The 27,557-nt window shown below is 33.0% G+C and overlaps 1 protein-coding gene and 1 long non-coding RNA gene across 5 annotated transcripts; both read right to left on the bottom strand.

Annotated features, from left to right (window-relative positions):
- Positions 1-3,228: 3,228 nt before the first annotated feature.
- Positions 3,229-6,456, bottom strand: LOC127730695 (uncharacterized). Its single transcript, XR_007995243.1, has 2 exons — positions 6,285-6,456; positions 3,229-3,922 (listed from the first exon to the last, which is right to left on the bottom strand). It is a non-coding gene; the product is annotated as an uncharacterized LOC127730695 (long non-coding RNA).
- Positions 6,457-9,989: 3,533 nt separating this feature from the next.
- On the bottom strand, positions 9,990-25,256 carry LOC127730686 (heat shock 70 kDa protein 12A-like). Of its 4 annotated transcripts, none has more exons than XR_007995220.1 (6): positions 25,185-25,248; positions 22,924-23,252; positions 20,845-21,063; positions 19,504-19,663; positions 14,535-18,157; positions 9,990-11,380 (listed from the first exon to the last, which is right to left on the bottom strand). XR_007995220.1 is itself a non-coding variant. In XM_052239210.1 (6 exons), the coding sequence occupies exons 1-6, from the start codon at positions 25,204-25,206 to the stop codon at positions 11,370-11,372; spliced, it is 1,080 nt and encodes a 359-aa protein (XP_052095170.1). In that variant the 5' UTR covers positions 25,207-25,256; the 3' UTR covers positions 9,990-11,369. The 4 variants fall into 4 exon arrangements, 1 of the variants encoding a protein (XP_052095170.1); XR_007995221.1 differs by lacking the exon at positions 25,185-25,248 and adding an exon at positions 25,048-25,167; XM_052239210.1 differs by having other exon boundaries at positions 17,819-18,157; positions 25,185-25,256.
- Positions 25,257-27,557: the final 2,301 nt, after the last annotated feature.

Here is a 27,557-nt window from a genome sequence, read left to right as displayed (position 1 = left end):
GCCAAAACATAGATACATTTATTGTTTACTATATTGTTGTATTTTTATATGTTGTCATGTAGTTTTAGCAATTATATAATGGAAGTAGTATAGTTTGTTTTTTATTAGTTTAGATAATACATATATATATATATCACTATGGTATGTTATGCTGTTTGTTGTTTTGACCCGGTTTTTTGTTAACGTATCAGTCTGTCGTCTTAAATATAAAGCGAGGTTTAGAAGGAACCGGAATTACTATAGACAATAGCTTTTAATAATTGTCATTTAGAGAACACGTGTTCTTATACATATAAAATTGAACGTTTGGGATTGTCGTCGTTTGTCTTTGGTTAGCCGTTTTTTTCAAGTCACTTATATATAATAGCTAAAACATGATTGTATAAAATGAAATATATCATCGAGTTGATACGTCTTTGTATTTTTAGATGATTGTGACCCTGAAATAATTTAGCTTGCCACCTGATAGCTTTTTTTTGCCTAACATATTGTTTTGCATATAGTTTGTTCTTGTGTTGTGCCGTTATACCACTGTCCCAGATTAGGGGAGAGTTGGCGCCTTCAATGATGTTTAACCCCGCCATATTCTTTATGTGCCTGTCTCAAGTCAGGAACCTGTAGTTCAGTGGTTGTCGTTGTTTCGTGTCCGTCATATTTGTTTTTCGTTAATTATTTTGTTATAATTTAGGCCGTTGGTTTTCTCAATTGAATTGTTTCATATTTTTTATGTCGGGCTGTTATAGCAGACTATACGGTATGGGTTTTTCTCATTGTTGAAGGCCGTACGGTTGCCTATAATTGCTTACATCCACCACATTTGAACTTTGTTGGATAGTTGTCTCATTGGCAATCATATCACATCTCCTTATTTTTATATATGTTTTAAAAAACTATGTTTACCAAAGAAATGATGGGATATAATTTCAGTACTCTTTTTTCAATTTTTTGCCTTATTACTTTTTGGTTCAATGTGACTGGAGGGTTCGTTTTACAAATCGGTCGGGTTACAAAAGGTTAATTTCGGTTGTTCCTAATGAACGTCTACACGCAACAAATACATTGGGGTGTTTAAACTGATAGACACGATAACATTTTCAGTGCAGGTCACATTTTTTTTGTATTATTCTATACCACTGATGAAATAGAGAAGGTTTATCTTGTGTGAATAGTATGACAATATCTTTCTTGAAACACTAAAAATAAGAGATCACCCCGAATTAACATAAGGCTTAACTTGTTTTCGAAATACTTGATGTTCATGACATAATATTTAAACAAATCGAATCGCGACTTCAATAGTACAACGATTACAATTTAATCTTTTGTTTGAAATTACGTAAAACAGCAAATACCGGCATTTTAGATTGATATCTAAATACTATCAGTCTATTCAATTTCCATATTCTTATTACATTTCTTTTTTTGTAAATTTCCAATCTAAACCTTCCGAGTTCTAAGTATGCACAATTGTTTGATTTATTTATTTTAAGTAGTGAGTGTTTACATACATGTAGCCCTTTTCACAAAAAAACTGAAGCCCGCCTCCGGGTGAGGATTTTCTCGCTGTGTTGAAGACCCAAAGATGGCCTTGGGCTGTTTTCTGCTCTTTGGTTGGGTTGTTGTCTCTTTGACACATTCCCCGTTTCCATTCTCAATTTTATTACTCTTGTCAACTTATATTGGTTGTTTTTAAATTACAATAAAATGTTTATGACTTACGAGTATTTTTCCTGGTAATATTTTTTGTGAAATAGATCGCTGGCTTTTAACATTTTGTATATGAGCGTTCCTGATGAAGGTAAATCTGGAAAAGCGCTTCGGACGCTCAAAGTTTAAAAACTTCTATTTTATAAATGTATACGTATTCTTATCATGCTAATAATGTGATTGTTTTTTCTAAAATGGGACCAGGAAATCTCTATTTACTTTTAGCAACAGAATACGGAATATACATGTTGTCATTTGAAATATTCGTATGCATGATGATACCGATAGTCCTTTAGCAACATAGTTAAAAGATTGAAGGTCAGCATATAGTAAAACTGTTCATCTAAATTAGATTCAGCATTTTCTTATTAATTCCGGACTCATTTCTTTAAGCTAATCCAAATGTCTTGGTAGCAAATATTTTTCGCTTGGTTTAAATTTTAATACAATGTAAATAAATTCATACCAGAATGATTGATATTGGTACTAACTGAGGTTGTTCAAATCCAAAATAAACAAATGCAAATACTATTCAAATCGATGGAGGATAATATTAAACTTTTCTGAGAGAAATACATGGACTACAAATCGCATAAACTGCGTAGAATCACTATACATCATACTCTCACAAATGAATGTAATAAATGAGTGATTCTGAATGTACGAGGTCTCAGTATAATTAAAGTTGGTTATACGAATGGATTGCTATATTGATGTTACTGTTTGTTAACTCAAACCTTTCAAAGACTTACTTTCAATTTCCAGATTTCTCCATAAACTTGGCTGTAGGCTTTACTTGTAAAATTCATCACATGAAGAATCATCTCGATGAACGTGTTCAGTTTATTATCAATCATATTGATTAAAATGTCAAGGGACAACTTTTTCGTTTGTTGAAACAATTTCCTTATGTGGTATAGATAAGATAGCGACCATTATCGGATGTATCCCCCTACACCAATGCCGACCGAATACATAAAAACAATTATGTTTTTAAAATTCACCTTTTTAAAGATCACATAAAAACTATTGACAATTCATGAAAATCTTGGATACTAGTATTAATTTGTCTTGTCTATGTAGCTTCATTTGGGGTACGGGTGGGGATGAAGGTAAAAATAACAAGTACATGCATTTTCAGAAGTTGCTGTTGTCTTCTCGTGAAATAAACCCTCAAATTTCACTATTATGTAAACATCTAACTTCAATAAAAATCTTCCATCATTCCATGTATTAAAGATTTGTATTTCAAGACAAGCTTTTTTCATAAGTAGTAATTTGTGTTTTGGAGAAAAAGAAGACAATCAAAATTTTTAAATTTATCAAATTATACCTATTTCATTATCATCTTATTATAATGTAGAATAGACTGAAAGTTCGTATAACGAATATTGGTCATTGGTCATTGAAATCTGGCAAATAAATACGATAGAGAGTTGTCTCATTGACAGTCGTCGTCTTCTTTTTATGTGTCCTATTGTTCAAGTTAAAAAAGAACATTACTACAGAGAGTAGTGAGTAAAACGTTCATTTTTTTTTTATTAAAAATTAAAGGTTTTGAGTAATTAAAGTCCGTGCGAACTATCTACATACAATACTTGCTACAGACATCTAAGAAAACTTTCAATGAAATTTATTTGAAGTGATGATATTTTATTCATGTTACAACTTAAGATTGGCAACATCGTCATTGTGAATATCTTCATTTTGGTAAAGTTATATTGTACGCCATAATCAACTGTTTAAGGACATTAGGCTTCGAAAGTTCTAATCCGTTTATAACAAGATTAAAACACAAAACTCCGAAAATCAGACATAAAATTGCAGTGTTAATTCTTCTAGCACGTATGGGCAGCTTAGATCTTTTCTTTGCACCAGCATCGTCAGCAGCTGATAGGACTGGCTGCGGTTCCATATTAGTGACCTCCACTGCCATGGCCCCATCATCAGAAAGTAACGCATTATCACGACTTGCCTGTTTAAGCTGAAGTAATGCCCCTTCTAAATATAATAACATTATTATTAATATTCCTATCGCCACCTGCATAAGTAATGATAATGAAATCATGACAATCGCTATTAATGGTCTTGTTCCTACTCCTAGATCTCCGTCTAAGACAGATTTAATCTGCGCGACATTTGATAAGAAAAGTGCAACATCCAGCATTCCTTGTGAAATTGCTTTTCTTGCATTATGTCTGGTTCGTTGAATGTTCTGAAAAGCAAATTATAAGTTATAAGATCATTTGGTACATTACTCCTGTGTTGCGATAAGCGGGAGTAATTCAGCATATAGGTTTTATAATGAACGGTTAACATATAAGTTATATACTCAAAACAGTTTAAATATCATTTAGTAGATGGAATAAATAATTTTAATCAGTCAAACATTGAAAATGAAACTAGAGGCTATCAGTAGCCCGAATAACCTGACACTATAGCAGACACTTAAGAAACAAGCTAATTTAGAAGCAATTATTCGAGTAAAACACTTTCGTTTATTGTTTTGTCATATATCCGCTAGTTTTCTTTTTTTGATTATTTCACATTTTGGAAAGTCGGAGCCCTCTACAGCTGACTATACCAGCTGAGTTTGCCCATCGTTGAAGTCCGTTATATGACCCATAGTTTCTTAAAACCATTTCATTTGTACTCTGGTGGGTATTTATATCATTGGCAATCGTACTAAATCTCCTTATCTATTTATTCCTACATCGTTTGTTTTTTCCTCCTCATTTCATTTCATCTCTACAATATAAAGCGATTGAAACTTTTCAAGAGAAATTACTCTTCAAGGAATATTGGACAATTTCGGCCGATAAAGATCTACTTGAACTGATCATTTTTGCATTTTAAACTTTTCTTTTCTTTACTCAGTTTTGTTTTTATATTACCTGAAAACGATAAAGAAACGCGTTTCAGGGGGAAACAAGTTTCGAGGAGACGTCAGATAGTTTAACTTTTTCCAGAGATTGTGAAACTAGTTACAATAATCAAATGAATTAATCTCAGGAACAATAGCTATGAAAGGATTCACCGGACACTTTTGACCCAAGGGAGACTCTTGTAGACATGCTGATCATTTCGAAACCGCCAGATTTTCTTTCTCTCATATTCTTTTTTTTTTTTTTTTTTTTTTTAAATTTAAGCCAAAGATGAATGTTCTTTTAGCAACGGTGGTCATGTTCGTTGACGAATCAAATTCCAATTTTCAATTTGTATTCGAACCAAAGCGAAAGTATATATGTTTAAAATAGTTGTGTGATCAACAGAAATGGAAAGACAAAAAACTGTAAAAAGTGTTTCACCCCTTTACGGTAAAATTTTCCTTCTCGAATAATAAAACATCATCAAAGATACCAGATCTATTATCTAATCCGCCAGACGGCGTTTCGTTCAATAAGACTCATTGGTTAATGGTGCTCGATAAAGATAATTGTAAGGCCAAATCAATCATGAAGTTGACCGAAGAGCATCAAAAAAAAAAAAATCCAAGAAGTATTCGGCTAATTGCATGATTTAAAATAAATCAAAAGCGATATTTGTCATACAAAAATGAGATACAATGATGCAATGTAGCAGAGGTAATGTCTTAATTTAAAGAAAACTATATGAAATTTATTTGAGATAGGGAAATTAGAAAATCTGAAGGAAAGTAGAAAAAAAATATGTAAAACTTCAAGAACAAGATCTCCCGGTTAGTATTAGTTCACCTTAATTGTAATTATCAAATGGACATATTTTACTAGAAAAATGTTCTGGGTTATTTATCGATAACTTAATAAAGGATAAACGTCTATGTTATACTTTATTCAAAACAGAACTTAAATTTGAAAATTATATTTCAATTTTATCGTTAAATAATGCACTGAAACTATGTAAATTTAGATGTGGCAATCACCGTTTGCCAGTGGAGACAGGGAGGTGGCAAAATGTTCAAAGACACGAGAGACTATGCCACCTTTGTGAATCTACTGACATCGGCGATGAATTCCATTATGTAATGTCTTGTCCTTTTTTAAAAAAAAAGAACGATATAAATACTTACCACACTATTGTTGTACAAATGTTAATATTCTTAAATTTAAAAATGTATTCACTACAGTCAATATTGTCTTACTAGAAAAATTGTGTAGATTTATAAACTATATATCAGTGAAAGTCTGTCCTCCTGGTTAAATTACATTTATTTATGTATATTTCACACATGCAAAATATGTTGTATTTTGTTTATATTTTCATCTCTGTAACTATGTTATTTAGTTAATGAGAATAAAGATCTATCTATCTATCTATCTATCTATCTATTATAAATAGTTAGTCAAAGTTGGACATTAGCATACAGATGATCGAATCAAAACATACTTTTGTATTAGCCGCAAATATATTCTTTTATTTTTGGCGCATTTGGTACAAACAATTCAGAAAATAGATTGGTGCAAATTAGTTGTAGTGCAAATGATTCTTTTATTGAAACGGAAGAAGAACGTTGTCGTAATTTATGTTTTGTAATATTTTTTTAGAAAAAGGATACATGTTAAAAAATGATCAATTATTAATGAAAATAAGCAACATACCGCCAACACCGTCGCCATTTTCCCTTCACTTTAAATTTTTCAAATGATAAAAGCACAATATCTCGGTTCATTTCACATGTTACTCATACGTGCTAACCTTTAAGTTTAAAACATACAATTGTTTCATTTCATGTCTTCTCAGGTAATTTTTTAGTGAAAACAAAACCCACCATTAGAGCTCTTACAACTTAGGATGAAATTTATAACAAAAAACGCAGGCTCAATTACAGAACGAATAAATCAATAAAAGGCAGATAAGGTCATCATAGTTCTACCCTAACTATTTATTGGACTGAATTGAGTTGGAAAACGTTAATCCCCACAGATGATAGATAAATTTATAGCTTGAATTTAATACAAGTAAATGATAGACTTGAAATAGAAAATATTTGAAACTTGAATAATACCAAAATTGTAAGCAAATTACAGATTTGAAAGTGAATATATCACGAATGAGAATGAAAAATAACTATTTTTAGTATGACAGTGCATTTTTATGGCACCTTTTTACGTCTTGACAATATTTCTAAGATTTATGTGTATGCTACTCGTTGTCTTTTATTTAACTGACTATCTACTGTAAAGGCATCAAACTCTATAAGTCATTATTCTACTATAAACAGCAGTGTATCGGTAAAGCAAAGTTGAGTTCTGTTTAATTTTTCTCGACGAAATCATTCATTTTTCGTAAGGCAAAAATTCTAGTGCATCTCTTCGCCAATGACTGAAATTTACTCGCTTACTCAATGGAAACGTCGAATGAACAAGCTCATGAAATCCATTGTGATTATAAGAGCCATCTTTTGATTAAGTACTACTTTTGTCATGGTAAAATACTATCTTACATTTTTTTTGTTAGGAACTGGCTAAACCACTTTACCAAACTGCCTTGCATCACTAGTATGGCTTTGGATCCTCAATTGGAATTAAAAAAAAATCTTCTTTTTCTTCAATAGAGAATTAGCCTGATAGGGTTCTTAAGGAATCTTAACTATTAATGCTTTTCGTGTTATGAGCGAGACAAACGTTTGTGTCCTTTCCAAGTTACAGAATACACATTCGAAAACCCACGCTTGAGGTGGGGAAAGTCGTATACTTAAGTCTAAGACTAGGATCAAATGTCTATACCACGGTGTCCCATTGGGATATTTATATGTATACTGGAAAAACAAATGACATAGTTGCCTTGGTTATTCGGGAATAACAACATTCTGTATGCGTCTTTTCTAAGTCTGGAGCCTGTAATTCAGTGTTGGTCGATGATTTCTGTCCGTCGTATTTGTTTTCGTTTATTTATTTTGTCATAAATCAGGCCGTTGTTTTTTTTCGCTTGAATTGTTTCACTTTATTTCATATCGAGGCTTTTTATATCTGACTATTTATACAGTATGCCTTTTGTTCGTTGTTGAAGACCGTACAGTGACCTATTGTTGCTAAAATTCACGTCATTTGGACTGTTGGATGATGGTTATACCATTGGCAATCACGACCAAAAGTGTAAAAAGCCAAATATATTAAACGTTTAAGATAATACTCTAATTAGAACAATCAACACCGTCCAGGGACAAATATATTGGGGGAGTTGCAGAGTTCTCGAATTTTTTCCCCTCTGATGGTCCTTGAAGAAAATCTGCTGGTCCTCACTATCATTTCTATTGCAAAATACCAAAATTGTATTTGTCATTCGCAAAATTTTGGTGGTCAAAACCTGCGGACCACCACTTTTCGAGAACTCTGGAGTTTTAATTGCAGCACAATAAACCGTCCAGGGTCACCAAGTCTGGGGGAGTTGCAACCTTGATTTCTGCATAATAAACCGTCCAGGGTCACCTATTCTGGGGGAGTTGCAACCTTAATTTCTGCACAATTAACTGTCAAGGGTCACTCATCCTTGAGGATTTGCAACCTTGATTTCTGCACAATAACCGTTCAGTGTCATCTTTATTCTTTGGGAGTTGCAACCTTAATTTCTGCAAAAATAAACCGTCCAGGATAACCTTTTCTGGGGAGTTGCAACCTTGATTTCAGTACAATAAACCGTCGAGGGTCACCTATTCTGGGGAAGTTTCAACCTTAATTTCTGCACAATAAACCGTCCAGGGTCACTTATTCTGTGGAAGTTGCAACTTTAATATCTGCACAATAAACCATTCAGGGTCACATATTCAAGGGGAGTTGCAACGCTAATATCTGCACAATAAATCGTATAGGATCACCTATTTTGGGGGAGTTGCAACCTTAATTTCAACAACATAAACCGCCCAGGGTCAACTTTTATGGGGGAGTTACAATCTTAATTTCAACAAAATAAACCGTCGAGGATCACCTATTCTGGGGGAGTTGCAACCGTCCAGGGTAACCTTATCTAGGGGGAGTTTAGACCTTAATTTCAGCACAATAACATAACTAAAACATAAATTTAAAATTTACAAACAAAATGTAACATTTAAATCTATATCATACCGAAGCTCTGGCTACTGGGTCGAAGGAACCTCCAGGGATTGATACACCATTATCAGCGATACCAACTCGGTGGTAGTTTTAAATGATCAAAGATAAAGATATACTTTGTCTAATACTATAACCAAACATACCGAAAAAAAAATATATATACGTAGATGTTGAGTATTCGTAAATGAGATAGCACCCAAAAGTACAAAACCAATTTAGATGTCAGCATACCGTTTAAAAAGAAGAAAAACTCTAATTGTAAATTGCATCGACACCAAATATATTATCAGAGACCACAAAAGATCTTTCATCAACACCAAACTTCTTAATAGGCTTAAACATTAAATTGTAAACAGACAAATTCATGATCATGTGGCGGTTTAAAGGTGTAAATTAAATCTTCCCGTTTCATATCTCAGAACGCACATTTTAAAAGTCGTTGAGAACACTGCCACTCTTCCTGGTTTTTTGTTTGATTCGTGTTGCTTAACCTTTCGTTTTCTGTGTTGGGTTTTGTGACTTGATGTTTGTCGTTCGTGTTCTTAGACATTGATTGTCCAATTGGTATATGCATGTTTAACTTGTGTAGGGAAAGCAACACATTCTTGATCACTGACATAAAAACCATGTATCCCTTCATTCTATGGTAGCCCAATGAGCTCGGTCGCTGAACTGCCCTCTTACTATGACTTAGCAATACTAGAAAATTAATACATTTATAAGAGAGAGCCGAAAGATACCAAAGGGACATTCAAACTATTAAGTAAAAAATAAACTGACAACGCCATGGCTAAAAAAGAAAAAGACAAACAAACAAACAACAGTACACAAAACACAACATAGAAAACCAAAGACTGAGCAACACAAACCTCACCAAAAGCTGGGGGATCTCAGGTGCTCCGGAACGGTAAGCAGATCCTGCTCAACATGTAGCACCCGTTGTGTTGATCATGTAAGTACAAACCCGGTAAAAAGTCTAGTTCGGTAGGTCACACTCGGGGAAAGGGGGATTTGTAATTACGACAATTGGAACATATCCGCTATCATCTGTGAAACGGTCAACCAACTCGTGATGGCGTCCGTATAATTTACGAAGGGATGGCTTCAACTTCACCACTTGGAACTCTTGGTTCAAAAGTTTCCTTGTGAACAGCAACCCTATATCAAGGAAATCATGATAGGAAATACAAGCCCTGGAATATCTTATCAACTGGGAGATATATAATCCGTATGCAGTATAAAGAAGTCTATTCAGTCAGATAATAAAGATTTTATGGGTAATATTCCTTAACTTGTCTGCTAAATAATGATAAAGTATCCATAAAAAGCTTTATGTAAAATGCCATTTTGTACTATAAATTTCTGCAAGTGGAGTAATACTTCAATGATTGATATACATAAATATATATATATATATACATTATGTTTGTAGCAAAAGTAAGCTTAATGTAAAAGAATTTTTAACCAATTGATGAGATATAGAAATTAGTGATTACAATCTATTATGTTCATTAAAATCTGAGAAGTCATTTCAAACATTCTCACAATGAATTAAATAAGAAATGTGAAATCTGGATTGTTTTAGAGAAATCAGTTAGTGGATCTGTGGGTCTTTTAAAGGATCAATCACACAAAGGGGAAGACCATTAGTCACTAAAGGGTGATACAAACCAAAATCTGATTTTAAACGAAACATTTCTTTTGAAGTTTTAAGCAGACATATCTACATATATTTCCTAATATTACTAGTATGTGATTTAAGTATGTAAACTTTATATTTTAAAACAATAAAAGCACCAGTATGCACAAGGTCACGTATATCGGAAAAAAACACTGACAAAAAGCATTCGAGCTAGCGCTCAGACATATTAACTGCATCTTTTCTTCTTATACACTTAAATTTGACTTAAAACTACAGATTTTAATTTGATTGTTTTTATTCCCCTGATAATAGAGCTGATATTATGAAGGTGTTAATGCCTTTATATTCATATAACATGTGTCTGCATTCTTTTTTTCCAATAGTAACTTGCATGTATATCAAAACCGAAATATTATTTTAGACGAAACATATTTTTTGAAGTTTTAGCAGACATACTTGGAATGTTTTTCATTGATCATCTTGAAATTGTAATATTATAAGCTTTAAGCCATTGTTTAAGAGTGTTTGGTTTTGAAAGTTCTAAGCCATTAATGATCAGATTTAAGCAGAAAACTGAAAATATAAAAAATAATATAGCAGTGTTTATTCTTCTGGCTCGAGCTTTGAGTTTTTGTCTTTTTTTGAAAACATAAGTGTCCCCTGTATGATCAGTAGCCATTATAGGTATTGGATCTGGTTCCAAAAGAGTTGATTCTTCTGTGATATCGTCCTCAGCAGGAAGCATCGTACGTCCACGTTCCATGTCTCCGAGCTCTATTAAGGCGCCTTCAACATCCAGTAACAGTATAATTAATATTCCTATCACCACTTGTATGAGTAACGATAATGAGATCATAGCTATCGCTACTTTTGGTTTTGCTTCTGTTCCTAGATCCTCATCTATAATTGATTTTAGCTGGGCTACATTTGACAGAAAGAGTGCCGTATCTAATATTCCTTGTGATATAGCTTTTCTTGCATTTTGTCTGGTTTTATGGATATTCTGTAAAAAACGAAAAGGGGAAACATTTTCAAATTGGCTGTAAACATTTGTATTTTCATAGAATTAACATGCTTTACAGAAATAATTGACAAATTATAAAGGCAATGCTCCTTAACCGCTTGACAGAATTTTGTGGTTTCATTGAATCTTACTCATATGAGTAAAGGAAAACACTTTTGCACCACCCATTTCATTTCTTCATCTGAATGCTTGGTGTTTACTTTGGCATGACATTAACTTTGTCATATTCGCACACTACAGTACACTTGTGTACCCTTTTCTCCTCCTAGACCCCGGTCATAATTAAATAAAACATTTTCAGAATCTTCACCATATAATGCAATTGTGCACCTCATATTTTGTTTTTTATCCGAATAACTTTTGGGGTTTCCCTTACCAAACCATGAACCTTGACATAGCTTAACACGAATCTTATACGGCTTCTGATTGGAAGATACAGGATTGGAATTACTTTTAATCGAAAGCTTATCCATCTAGGTTTAAAAAAAATCTAGAAAATCAAATGCATATTTTACAAAGTATGGAAAATATATTCAATTTCTGGACGTAAGAGCCATTAAAAAATTGCCTTTTTCATTAAGCGAAAAAAAAAATAGACGTTGTTTTTCAATTGCATTTTAAGTAAACTTTTGCCGCATGACCATGTATATTGTTTTGATTATTATACAGAGCTAACATTTCTAGTAACAGGAACTGGTTCCTATTTCTTTCAAGTTTGTGTAGTCGTCAAGAAATAAAAATTGGAACACCACCGGTACCCTATGGAAAATGCTTTTCGAATAATTGCGTTCTTGTACTAAAAAGGCTTCTTGATAATCTTCTTTACATTAGTGTAGATTCTTTCTGTGTTTGTTCCAAGTCGGGAGCCTGTAATCCATTGGTTGTTGTCTCTCATAACTATATTTGAGTTGATTGCCCCAAGGGTGACTGGGGAATAGAAATAAGGTCATCACAGGTATTATTCCAATCGGCAGTAAAACCCTTACCAAAGTGGGGCTGTGCGGGATGTATCAAGTACGCAGTCACGTCCGGTCAGAATGGGGACGTTAAATCCAATGCCTCGTGTAGAGAGAGTGTCACGCTCTTTTCACGTTAAGAACCCTTGCAACAACTCTTTGAGGGGTCCGTAGGTGGCCTGTTGCAAGGTAAAAGTTTTTTTCCCTATCCAAGCAAGGTAAAAGTTTTTTTCCCTATCCAATATACCCTCATTTTCCAGTGGCATTCGAAATTTCCCCGACCTTCATCCCGGACGGCCCCTATTACGAGACATACCTATTTTATCTCGTCCTGAATATGCATGAAATATTTGCCACTAGACGTTAAGCAACCAACTCTCTTTTGAAATGTTTCTTATTTTGTCATGCTGGGCTTTTAATGATTTTGTAAACGCTATATGTTTTGCTCATTGTTGAATGCCATACGGTGAGAATGTTTACCTCCTCTTCCTTTGGTCTCTGGCGGATTCGGCAATCATACCACATCCCCTTCTTTCTATATTTTTCATATCATATGAATTTATCGGAAACCACAAGTCAAGGACTGAGTTATGTGAAACATACGCAATTCAAATAATTAGAAAAATGTGACAAGCGATGCATGTTAGTTTGTTTCCTTTCCTTTTTGTTGATTTTGAATGCGCAGAAGGATTTGTTTTATCATAGCTGAGAACTTAGATCATAGAAAATAACGATGATAACAGAACAAGGATTTACTGTGTTTAATGGATAGTAATTGTAACAATAGCTTAACCGACATTTTAAACGTGCAGAATAGGTATATTTTGTTCTTGTAAAATAGTGATGAAATAATACCATGTGCTTTACTTATTACTATATCTTCAAATTGGAACAATTACATATTTCTCTACACAGTGGTTTCCATCACGTAAGCTGGAGATAAAACGATTAGGAACAAAAATGCATAAAAAGTTTAAGAGCATAAAAATTCAAAACGGAACAGTAAAACTGTCTACGAGATGTTGGACAGGGAGTAATTTCATCCCTTCTACCACCCCTTCTCTCATTCCTCCTTCTCCTCTTCTTTAATTCATCCTCCCCCTCTTCTCATTTCTCCTGTCCCTCATCTGTCTGCTCCATTTTATAGGATATATCTCCCAATACACACACTATAGAAACTTAATAATAAAAAACAAGAGGCTCCTATTGGTCTGGATTGTTCACCTGGTGAATTTACTTTAATTTTTTAAGAGAAAATTAACAGGTTACCAGGATGTTCAGAAATGAAAAAAAAAACAGGAACAAATAACAGTAGTTTTTAGAGGAACAACTGGACATAATCTCTGCGAAATTTGATTCTCATCGGCCAAGCAGGTAATATTATAAAATGTGAATGTTTCAGTACATTTAGAACACTAATTACATTAAACATTAAAATATCAGAGCAAGAACATAATATGTATTAGATACACCCTGAGGGCGTTATCCTGAATGGGTGTATCTAATTTACAATAAGATATTATTGTCAATGCAGAATGATATTTTTTCATTATTTAGGAGGGGGTCTTTCAGCGATTTGACCACGTTATTGAACGGCATGATAAATGCAGGGTATCCAATGTCATTTAACAACATCTTGGTGTAAATTTTTTAAATAAAATCTATTATGTTCTTTCTCTGATATTACAACGATTGACAAAAATCATGAACGATCATTGTATTACTGGATGCTGAATAAAATTGGGATCTACGCAAAAATTGAATTCAAGGAATTTTTCGATATTAATCAAAGCATGTTTATCCCCATTATTTATGGTTTTCCAGCCATAAATATAATTGTCACATTATTTGGTGAAACTATCATCCGAATTTTTTTTCAGTTATATTCTTTCACTTTCATCGTATTTTTACTGGGGTTTAAAATTTGGAAATTTCGTTTCATTTTGAATCATAATTTCAATGCAATGAATGAAATGATTGTGAATATGTTGAGGTTATGCGTTTATTGTTTTCCGATTACCTTGGGGTATGCACTTTATAAGTCATTGCCTGTTCATTTTTCATACTGTTTTTTTTTTCAAATAAATTTTGTTTCTTGTTTTGTTTTGTTTTGTTTTGTTTTAATTTTCTGTTTAAATAAATGAATTTGAAACAATTACTTAAGTGTTTTAACTTACTGTCAATAGATCTGACATCTTTGCACAAGTCCTGTCACAGTTGTTTATTGTTAGTAAACAATGTACAACTTTTTATAGTAAGCATTTAACTTACTACGCATTAAAATGAATTGAATATGAAACGTTCATCACGTTTACAACAACATATTTGTTTTACTTCCAAGTTACACAAGTGTATATCATTCTACAGACCATCACCCGTTGGTATCTATAATAATAATAATCGTTGAAGTGCTTTATACAAAAGGTCGGCATTTAAGCTGGAATTGTTGAGATTTTTTTGTTTACTTATGTATATTGATGTATTTTGCGGGGAGTTATCATTTCATCAAGTTGTTACATGGGACTATGTCTCTATGAACAAGCGAAAAAGAATGTCATATAAAATACGTTGTTTGGTTTGTTTGTTTGTTTGTTCGTTTGATGGTTTGTTTGTTTAATAGGTATTGATTGTTATTGCAAGATAATGATAATGAAAAATGTAGCATTTTAATTGCTTTAATAAAAATTATATTTGCATTTTTTTTTAATTATAAGAGGGTTGCTAGATAGAAAAAAAAGTGATTGATTGATTGATTGATTCATTTTTGGTGTTTAATTCCACTTTCAGCACTATTAGCTATTTCGCGGCTGCTATATTTTATTCGTGGCAGTAGCCCGAGTACCCGGAGAGAACCACCGACCTTCGACCGGGAAACTGGCAATCCTAGTCAACAAAATTGGAGTCTTACCCACCTTCCACGTTCGGGGTTCGAACTCACAACCTCAATGTTGACAGGCTAGTGATACAGTAGATGAACTACTTACACCACTCAGCCACACAGGAAACCATGGAAATAAGATATTATATACAGTGTGTGTACGATTAGGCTAACTTCGATTTGTATGGCAATTAAATCATATCTATCATATGGGAAATGATCAAATGTGAATAGAAGATGTTTGGCTTTTGTCAATTTGACAAAAACCCAACGACGCAAAGGAAAATAAAACATACAAAGGTCAACATAAGGTCTTCTATGATTGGCAAGTGTCTATACGATATGTCAAGCTCGAAATTTTCGCGAGTCTTGAAACAGTGAATAAAATCAACAGACTTTTAGAGATCTTCCATTAACACCAATTCCTTCCAACAACACAAAGACGAAATAATACTGATAATGATAATACTAATGGAGATACAATCAGCTCTGAAAACGTACTCTACTTGGGAATATCGGTATAATGGAGAGACAGAACAGATTCATCCAAACCAAAATAAACACATTTCTCATCAAAGAATGCTCTCGGTTAAAATCCAGAAATCGCTGATAAGGAAAACACGTAGTCTTACACTCTAATATCGGCGGCTTCAATTCCAAGTAGATTTCAAACTGCAAAGTTATTAACAATACAGTAAGACATGATCTTACACACTACGCACAGTAATTACTTTTTAGAATTTAAAATTTTCATTTATTATTGTTTTAAGCCATCATATCCGTAAGTAAAAAAGAAGGATTTGAAGGACAATTCCTGCAGTTGGAAACATTCTTTCACAACAAATCCCCTAAGGCATTACTGGCATTGTGATTTAATTTAATGACATATTTACCAATATGTTATCTATATCCCTGCTGAAAAAAGTGTTTTAATAATGAAAATGTAACATTCGTTGAAATCTGAGACCCATTGCAAACATGTGCATATCTTCTACAAAGCTATTCAAGTTTGTATTTAATTTGGCCTTCCAATTGTTTTGATTCAAGCGTCACTAGTGAGTCTATGTAGAAGAAACGTGCATGCGTCCGGTGCCCACAATTTCAAGCATGGTGTCATTAATGAGTTATTATCGCACAAATAAAGGAATGTAGACCCTTTCAGAAAAACAAAGAGAAAATCACCATAAAGAAAAAGGCAAACATCAAAAGGTAAAGTAAAGTCGTCCTGTTTGTCATTAATTTTGGCATGCAATTACCATGAACAGTTCATAAATCAAGGTTTATAAATACAATGACCGATTTCAACGTTTTGTTTATCAAGAATAAGGTGGTAAGATTTCATTGCATATTTAGAATTAATCAGGATTATTTAAAGATATATTATTTCATCTGTAATTGTAACTTAATGTTCTTAAACAATTTTTAAAAGGACAAGAAACATCACACATTGAATCTAGTCTACTTCAATTTTGATTTCGTCGTTGTCTGAATCTGTAGTATTTATACTAGTCGTCGATGCAACTAGTTTCCTTAAACTTGCTGTTGAACCCTTTTCCTCGTCTTGAATATCTGAATAAATAGTTGTTCTAGAGTCGTGTTTATATAGATTTCCTCTGTTAAGCATTAAACTGCCTTTAAAACTTTGATCGTCTGAAATTGTGTCAAGGCTTACAGAAGAACCCATAGGCTTTTTCTCTGTGGACTTTCTGCTTCTTCTTGAATATGTATCTTCTTCCTGAATCGTTCGTAACGTCGCTTTTGAAGTGAAATGATTTTCAATAATGCCTTTTGAACGTAAACTGTCTCGTCTAGATTTTGCCGAGGATGCTCTTGAAGAAGGCACAGACGGTAAAAATTCAAACCGAGCGCACGTTTTCGCGCCTGTGTCATCTGAAATATAAGTCCCTATCATTTCAGTTCCGGCAAATTCTAATTCAACAGTTCCAAAAACACGCCGAGGCCATTTTCCGTCTGGGGGTGATACAACTATTTCTGCATGTAATCGGCAGCCTTCATCAGTGGTGTAAACAGGATCTTCTTCATCACTTGCAAATATTTGAACTCTGATTGGGGAGAACCTTTTCTCTTGAGCTTCTTCAGTATCAAACGCATCTATAACACGAATAGATCTTACTTCGCCTTCTTTAATTTCTTCATTTACAATAAAAAGTACACGAAAAATATTGGAACAATAAGGCTTTCCATTCCATATTACTCGATGAGAATCAGGATGACGTCTTTTACTAAAAGGCAGCATGGCATTGACGCCATATGTAAAATTGCACAATCTAGTGCCAAATGTTCTTGGGTTATGCCCATAAATGACTGCACCCTTAAGGACAGCGAGACCACCCTCCATCGGAATGAAGAACTGTAAATCGGGAAAAGCATTTTTTATTTCCAATTGTAAAATTTCAGATTCAGAAAAGCCTCCAACCATTAATATAGCGCTAACATCTTTACATCGGGGGTGGTTTAAGATTTTCCTTATTTCTTGTGTTACATTTAGTACAATGTCGGAGTATAGGTATTCAAACACCTCAGGCGAGAGACATAGTTTAGACTTTTTGAACTTTATTTTACCTGAGTACTTTGACTTGCAGATTGCATCTTCTATTTTTCGTCCAGTATATGTCTCAAAAAGATCACAGAGTTCAAAGGGAAGTCTCATAACGATATCATTTTTTAAAAATCTGTTGTATGTCTTCTTTTTTAATTCGAATTGTCGGGTCAAATCTAAGTAATCTGGACCATTAAAGTCTCTAAATTGTTGAATGATATCATCTCCAAATACATTACATAGTAACTTTATAAATTCTTCATTAATTTTGTCGCCACCCCAAGGTCCACCGGAAACTTTATACAGCATATCGATCTCCTCTCCATGACTAACTTCCTGTGTCGAAATATTTACAGTACCTCCTTAAAGAAAATGAAGGTGAAAATCAGAATTGTCTTTTGTGAGTAAGATAAACATGTAAGATAAAAATGAAGAGACTCTAAATAGCCTGCATCACTTACTTGGTATATTTGCCTAGTGAAAATAATTTTCACTTTCAGACCTTCTAGAACATGCAACAAGTCTTTATCCTCCTTAATTTTTTTTTTATAAAAACTGACAAGTTACAGGATTTTTCTATTTATTTTTTTTTTCATTTGATATCTGTCATGTTTTCTGCTTTTAACAATGTTAACTGCAATATTTTAGATTTTGATCATCTAATATTATTTGTAATGGATTAACAGTAATAATCCGTTGGATGTATACTGATTGATACCTCAGACTGGTTGAACATGATTTATTTATTAGTTGTTGTTGGCTTTGCAGTAACTGCAGTAACTGCGATAACTCTTAAATCGGTACTTTGTGTCTTTTGTCTTAATGTTAGTTGTTTTTCTGCTACGTGCCGATCTAACCAGTCAAACCATTTTCAACTGATTTTCACAGTTATCTTACACATATGTATGTTCTGCTGTTACACCATTGTTCCTGGTTAGGGAAAGATTGAGCACTTACAAACATGTTTAACTCCGTCACCTATGTGACAGCAGGAGCCTGTAGTTCAGCGGTTATCGTTGGCTGGTTGTATTCTGTTATATTTGTTTTTCGTTTATATGCGGTGACAATTTGAATAAGCAAGCGTATATAGCTGATTCGGAAAACAGCAAGGTACTTACTTGGAAAGATTTGTCCATTGAATGTTTGACTTCCAAAGATTTGTCTATTCAATACTGAACGAGCATGCCATTCATAGTAAGTTGAATCAACCTTAGTCTGTTATTTTTGTTTTATCATATTAATTATTTTTTTTAATGTTTTTTTTTTCTGATTCTGCATATTCATGGTGGTAACTTTAATCATTCAGATATGAACCAATTTACTTTTTTTTATATATTGTACATTTTTTGTGTTCATGTGTCGAAGAGTACACATGTGTACTCTTCATTTGTTGCACATGACGGATTGTCACTCTTAATATGTGGATTATGACACATTTGTTCAAGTATATTATTTTGGGATATTGTACACTTGTACACAATATATGTGTCAGGTATAAAAGATTAACATTATTTATAGTTTTTTTTTTATTGAACACATTTTTACTTTTCATTCATGGGATATGAGATATATTTTCTCCTTGATTGTTTGCGATATGGCATAGTTCAACCATTTAAATTGATACAGAATGTCAAAACTATTCATAGATATTTGATGCGTGGGGATATTTTTGTTACCCCTCTTAATTTTACAAGAATTTAAGACATACCGCCGGCGTCAACAACTATATATTTTCTACCAGCTTCGAATGATTTAAAACTCGTCACTTTGTTTTGTCCAATGAATTTATCAACAGGAAGTAGTCTACAGTATATTGAAGCTGCTTCCGGTTCAAACAATATGGAAACCTTTTGCCGATCTAGACTAGCCTAACAAAGCAATATGAATATAACATATTAGTAATAGTTTCGTGAACTTAAACAGTACTGAAGATTTAAGCTATGGATAAGTATGATAATAAACGATATTTTGTACATGTACGTGCAAAGAAAATTTCGCAAGAAAAAAAAACTAGGATCAATCCAGTCAGTGGTTGTCATTCGCCTTTCTCATAATTCTTCATTTGTAAGATACATAGTTAAGATTTAGATTTTCGCACTAAGCATTCTGCAAAGACTATGAATGAGTATTGTTACATTTATTATTGATAGCGTATTACACAGTAGAGCAATTCAGCGTTCAATGTCAACTCATGGATCTTCCCTCATAGTTAAACTGTTGGTATTGGACTAAAGCAATGAGGTAGGGGCAATTTCTCCTGCATTTGTTTCTTAGCAGGCTACGATTATGAAATGAGGTACGTACGATTGCCAATGAAGAACCGAGAATCAATTTGGAAATCTTTTTCACATTGTCTTTCTTTCAGCCTATTACTGTTTTATTATTCTTATCAGTTCAAAACTTTAACTTCAAAACCACCCACGCTGCGCAAAAGTATTTCCGAAGCATAATGGTCTAAGAAAACAGTGCTTTGTAACCTGTAAGTGTAGTTAACTATCCACCAGAGTCAAAATGACATCGATTTAAATTTAAAGGGACATTTTCAAAACGTCTTCTAATCTTTACCATATTTTCATTACTCAGTATGTACCACAAACAAGGACTTGTTTCGACTCAAATGCTTAGGTCGTGTTCACTTTCAAGAAAACCCCTATCACAGAGGACAACGAATATGTTAAATTCCTGTTAAGCACAGTCACGCTTTCGGAAACCAAAAGTTAAACCATTTCAGTTGAACTCGGCCCAAGGAAGATGCAATCTTAGTTTTAGTACTTTTTACAATATTCATTAACCGAAAATTTACAATCACAATTTATCATTTTAATCATGCACGTATGTTCACAATTGTATAAAACCATATATGCGTAGGTTAACAAACGTAACTCAAGCTCTAACAATTTTGAGGGGAATTGGGAATTAATTAAATGACAAATAATGGTTTTCTTATCAGGTGTTACATTATAAATTATTTTGGGTATTGATTCGTATTCGTAATATTCTATTGTATTAAGAAATAATCAAGATTATCGGACTTTATAATTATTATCACCTTTTCTGCACATTGCATCATAAACTCTTTAGCAGGTTCAGTCCATATTGAAGGTACTGTAATAGTCCACCAAATTTCGCTTTCGTGTAATCCAACATTCCGTTCACGGAGCTGTACCAATAAATGTCTACGTAGATATCCGATAGCGATGGAAAAGATACGTCGTGCAGACATAGATTTCCCTGTGACATCGTCTATCTTGAAATCTCTGGCAATATCCTATGGGATTAGAGAAATCACAACTTGTTATTTTGATGTACTAATGTGTTATATTTTTTAATATTTTATTAGATATTTGAACGTATGGTATCATCGCACAAAAATTAGGCTGACAAATCGATAAAGAAATGACCATAGCATGCTATTGATATAAACATCAGAAAATGTTGTGATTGCCAATGAGACAACTCTCCACCATAGACCAAATGACATAGAAGTTAACAACTATAGGTCATCATATGGCCTTCAACAATGAGCAAAACCCATACCGCATAACAAGCTATAAAAGGCCCCGAAATTATAAATGTAAACAATTCAGTGGAGAAAACTAACCTGAATAATGTACAAAACAATAAACGAAACATTGGCATTTCATAAAGTATCGTAAATGTTTGTGAATACCATGCTAAATTTTGACGTCACTGCAAAGTTAAGATGAGAGTTAATGGATGCTCTGTGATTAAGCTCCTTGGATTGATAATTTTCAATTGAATGAATGTTAACTTTGAGGTCAAGGTCACAGCAGGAATTGATAGACAGAAATTGGGTCGGATTTAGGCTTCATGGGGATTTTCAAGGAGGTTATGCCCTTTGGAAAGAACAAGACCCTATTTCTTTTCCGGTCAGTAGGATAACGGTCAAGAATATTTTGAAGAAGTCTTGTTATGAGACAATATCTTTTGAGAGTCCTAAATTAGATCTTTATCCATTTTCGGTGCATAATGTGCCTTGAGTTAAAAAAGACTTGTAGTAATTTTTTGACCACTTTGTCAAAAGTCAAGGTTATAGTTGCAATTAATAGACAATAATCTTAAGCAAGTTTCCCGTAACATGATATAAATTGTCAGCAGACTTTACAATTTTAATCACTAAAACGAAAAAAATAGGACCCGACATTCAACTATTTATAGCTCGTTATTATAACTATAGCTTTAAGCAGTTTTACGTTTTCTAAAATTTACGCCTCAAACACTTTTGCATAGAAACAAATGACACTAGTCATGGTTATACATATGTTGACATTATACATTCATTTGTAAGGAAATCAAAGTTCCTAATTTAAGTGTTAAGAAAATACAAAAAAAAAAACCCAAACTGTATCTAAATATTGAACTATACCTATCGTTTTACAAGTAATTCAACTAAGACAAGACTGACTACTTACACCATGGGAACCAGCAGTGAAATCAATCCAGTAGTAGTAAATCAAAATTGAACATACCAAATTCGCTGCACGTGATAAAATCCTTCATCATAAATGATGCAAGTTAAGTTGCAGTCTCTATTCGAAATAACGAATTAAAACAAAGCTGCTAGATCCCCTGACGTTTCAAAATCTTAGCTTAGTCAAAATGTTGTTTTTATAACAGATATGTCCACCTCTCACAACGGTAATTACCACCACTACAAACATAAGTTTTTTGGATTTTCACCGAGATTTTCACAGCATAATAGGTGTTTATTTTCCTAATGTGTCTTTTTTATATTAAAGTTTCAGGTCATTTGATTCATTTTATCATGAGTGACGAATAACAAAACTTGCAGAAATATGGAAACGTTAAATACAAGCTTGAGGTTACCCTTTTCTTTTCAGTTTATAACATTTTAGTCGATGACTTTGTTTTCATTAACTTTACATTCTGTACGATTTCATAATTTAAGTTGCAAGTACTTAGTGTTGCCCTAACTTCACTATACTAAACTTTACATTCAATTCCTTGGATTTTTTTTTTATTATTATAAGAACTTTTTCTTTTATACCACAAAGTGTTGGTAATTTATATGGTTAGATTATTGATATTTCTGTGTTTTCTTAAATTACTTTTACTGCACAAAATACTAATAAGAGTTTGCACCTACCTCCCCATTCTCAATAGCTTTGTATAGTAACATTTTGAATCCTTTGAAGTAATACCAGTCATCTTGGAGATTATTAGCCAGTATTCCTTCATACTTATCTTCAGCTTCATATCCAAATGCTATAAATCTCTTCTCTAAGTCCAGGAGAACAGAACAAGGCGCTTTACTTGTAGCAATATCATGATTTCCAGTCGTCCAAAGGAAAGTAGAAATATCTAAAGGGTCTTTTCGGTATTCATGTCGGAAAGAGAACGCATATCCAGCTGTTGTACTGCCAAAGTCGATCGCAGCTACGAGAAGTTTATAATCTTCATCCATATATAGCTTGACTTGAAAGAAAAGGATGTAACTAAATATAGTTAAAATGCTTTTTTTCGTTTTGTAATTATTTCCTTATAAAGTATGCAAATCATCCGCTTAACATTGTGTAATTCTATCATTTTGAAAAATGCAAGATCGACATGGAGCTTTTTACAGTTGAGGTACATGGAACCAATCTTTAATAAGTTTAAAGTTTTACAAGTCTTTAAATGACTTTTAACAAATTTGTAAAGTCAATGATTAAATTGACCTTTATGTTCATGTACCTTTCCCAGACCAGAAATCTCGTCCTGTACTTAAATTCAGTTATCACGGTGCGCTGTACTATTATTAGGTTGGTTTGGTTATTAGTGAGTTTAAGAGAACTCTAATTTCATTGGTTGTTAGTGAACCATACAATTTGACGTCACGATCCTTTTTTAATTCGGATCCAACAGGAGAGGCTGCATATGTTAAAACTTATTGTTATCAGAAGAAATTTTAATTCAAAAACCCTCCCTCCTCCCAGAAGTGTATATGCATTGTAAATATAATGTATTAGAATAAGATACTGCTGTGTTGTAATTTATAATTTCAGGTGATGTTTAAGTTGTCATTTTTGAACAACTATATGTATTTGGCCATTTGGACAGACAGGACCTGTGAAGAAGTCGGATCGAAGTTATCGAACTTTCCAACAAAGACTTTGATTTACCATGCCTGTGATCTGCATAATTCGCTGCATCAAAAAACATTTTGTTTTATGAATAGGATCATTTACTACAGATGAACAATGTAAGGGTTTCGATCCATCACCTGTGTTCCCACGGTGATATCCAAATTGTTTTAATCCTATCTCCAGTTACCATTATCTGTGGTAGTAATTCATATATATATATATATATATATATATATATATATATATATATATAAACGAGTCTAAATTGAAAACAACGTCCAAACCAAATATTTATATATATGACAGTACGGTTGCCATAATCAGCGATATGCGAGTAACCTCATTGTTCAGAAAGCATCATTTATGGTTTTATGTTTAATCATATATCACTGACAGTTCGGTTGCCAGCAATTTGCGGTAACAGCATATATTGAATCAGTATATACAATATGTATAAATTTTGAGAATAATAATATTAAAGGCTGTGGCCAAATACTGCCAATTTGTTGTTTGGTCTTAATAAGCACCTGGCATAACTTCTTTATATTTAAGGCATAAAAAAGTAAGTAGAGAAATGAAATTACGTGTAAAACAAAGAATCATCAATTTTTAGGTAAAGTATTGATTTGGTCCAGTTAAAAAAGGTAAACAAATAGTATGTATGAAGCTGTCAAACCGAATTATAGACCCTCTTAACAAAATATTATTCATATTTTGAGTTCGAGCTAATAGACCCTGTTTCTGGAAAAAAAAATTATCAGAAACGCTCGTTGTCATAAAATAGAAGTTCCTTCATAAGATAAGTTCCAAGTGGAAAGAAAAATTCTGTAATATCATTTCCATTGGAACAAATATTACAATGTTACGGAATAAAGGGTATAGAGTATTTGTTCTTTATGGATTTGTCTATAACAAAGTTTCCAGGGAACTTCTGTTAGACGGAACAAATATACGTTGACATCGTGACCGAAAGTAGGGAAAGCCAAAACTATATTAAAACGTTAGAGAGCAAGACATCAAAAGGGACTAGGACCCAAATAGAACACAAACATACACCAAAATCAAACAAGCAACCAGAATATAACTGAAAATCAAATGAATGAAAAGTGAATGCGAAACCTCTGACAGACTCTTTTAAAACTTACCAAGACTCGTTCATCAGCGTTTTCTTTTTTTTTTGTCTTTTAAAAGGTGCCGTTTCATCAATATAAAATGTTGGAGTCCATATTGTTTTACATATTATACTATAATCAATACCTATTAATTAGCATGAAATACTGACCTGTTAAATACAATGAAGTCATTTAATAAGATGTAGCGTTAGATAAAGTTATGCTCGAATGGTAAACCTTTATACATTCATCGGTAATATATTAGTGTAATTAATTTGGCAGTCATACCTAAATATTAAATGCATTATTATTCTGAATTGCTAAGACAAAACATTTTAAACACAAACACAATAGATACTGGTTAAGAACAAAAATATTGCACATACGTAGACATTTAACTTTTTCCAACGATATTAAAGTCCATTTTGGTGTAAAAAATCTTTGCAGTCAGGAGTATTTTATTGAATACAACTGATTTTATACAGTTAGTGATACTACATATAACAGAATAATCTTTTATAATGAATTCACATAAGTTACTTTTTGAATTACATTAAGGTTCTTATATGGGTCGTTCTGTTTGTTACAATAACAAATACAGATTACTTACTTGATGCAGCACTATATTTTTAATTGTTTCAATTTCTGTTATTCAATCTTTAACCTTTGTTAGGGTTATACTACTATCATTTGTATCTTTCATTTCTTTGAATTATTTTGACATTTTAATGGTGAATTCTAGAACAGTTGTTTCTCCTAGTTTGTCTTTTACTTTAATTTTTTTTTTAATATTTTATAGTAGTATACACTATCTTTCTTTTGTTCTGACTTGGGAAAGGCAAATACAGAATATGGTGAGGTTACACATGTTTGGTATGCGTTCAACATCTCCCTTATCTAGGATAGTGGTGTAACAGCACAACATTAAAACACACTTGACTTATCAGATCGGTACTTAGTACAAAATTCCCTAACAAAATGTCAATAGACACAGGAGACTGATTGAAGAGGACCGTAGTTACTGGAAGCCAGTTCGAAGCACAATTTCCACCACTGAAAAGACCATGTCTTTTTATACTAAATTATTATAAAAATAAGATGTGGTATGATTGCCAATGAGACACCAATCCTCCAAAAATTAGCTATTAAAGTTCTCGTTTCAAGTCATATACTTTACATTGTTAATTACAGGGCCCAGTTTATTCTGCCTTTATATCTAATCGGAACTAGAAAGGTGATTTCAAATCATGTTCATGTTATTACCGTATATTACAGTATTTGGTCCCTGTGTCTTTCGGAAAGTTTTATGGATACAAAAAGAGAGGCGAAAGATACCAAAAGGATATTCAAACTCAGAAGACGAAAACAAATTGACAATGCCGTGGAAAAAAAAAACCAAAAACGACCAAAAAAAACCAAACAAAACTACACAAAACATTACATAGAAAACCGAAACCGGGGTTGATCTCAGGTGCCCCGAAAGGGTAAGCAGATCCTGCTCCACATGTGGCACCCGTTGTGTTGCTCATGTAAGTACAAAACCGGTGATAAGTGTAATTCGGTAGGTCACATTCGAGGAACAGAGAACGGATTATGGTTACGACAATTGGAACATATCCGTCGTCATCTGTGAAGCAGGCATTTTGTAACGGTCAACCAACTCGTGATGGCGTCCGTAAATTTTTTCGAAGGGATGATTTCAACTTTACCACTTAAAACTCTTGGTTTAATAGCTTCCTTGTAAGCAGCAGCCATCTATTAAAGTAATCATGATAGGAAATACAAGCTCTAGAATATCGTGTCAAGTGGTTTAAAATCTTATTCGATGTATACATGCTTTCAAAGCCCGAATGGGACGTGTAGTTTTAGAGTACTTAAATGTTGTAAGATTGAAGGAAACAATTTTAAACCAATTGTAAAGGTAGTCTTTCTTTCCCAAACAGAAAAAAAGATCTATTAGTTTTTTGGTTGTTGATTGCGTGAGATTCAGGGATAATATTTGAAGCATGTTCATTGATGGAGATAGACCTTTGTAATGTGGAAGAAATGATCGAACATCCAGTTACATATATTTTTGGAATATTCATTCTGATACGATAAAATCTTTTAATACTGGTAAGGGTCGCTAAGACAGGGACAAAAACGAGGACATGGTATCACTTAAACAATATTTTGAGATATGTGCGACCTATTTATCTGTATAAAGGTTTTGGTGTTTCTAGAAATTTGAAATAATATGATTTAGAAATTTATCAATATCACCTCTTCGTTGATATACCACATTATTTCTTTTTGTAGCCCCCTCTGGCATTACATTTTGTTTTATTCTTTTATTATTTACTAGTCCAAGGTGGCGGAGCGAAACAGTGCAATAACAACTTCTGAGATGAAAGTTAGAGCACTGAACGAAGCTCCTTCCATTCTTTGCTTTTCCTATGACAAGCGGTCAATGGCTGGATTGGATAGTGCACTAAATAAAAAATTATTTAGTTAATGCACTCTTCTAAAAATAACAGAAGTTAACTCACTCGAAGATCAAAGGA

Source organism: Mytilus californianus, unplaced genomic scaffold (genome assembly GCF_021869535.1).
Source record: "Mytilus californianus isolate M0D057914Y unplaced genomic scaffold, xbMytCali1.0.p SCAF_2, whole genome shotgun sequence".
NCBI lineage: Eukaryota > Metazoa > Mollusca > Bivalvia > Mytilida > Mytilidae > Mytilus > Mytilus californianus.
Note: the sequence above shows the minus strand (reverse complement) of the source record. Positions and strands in the feature narration are given on the sequence as shown.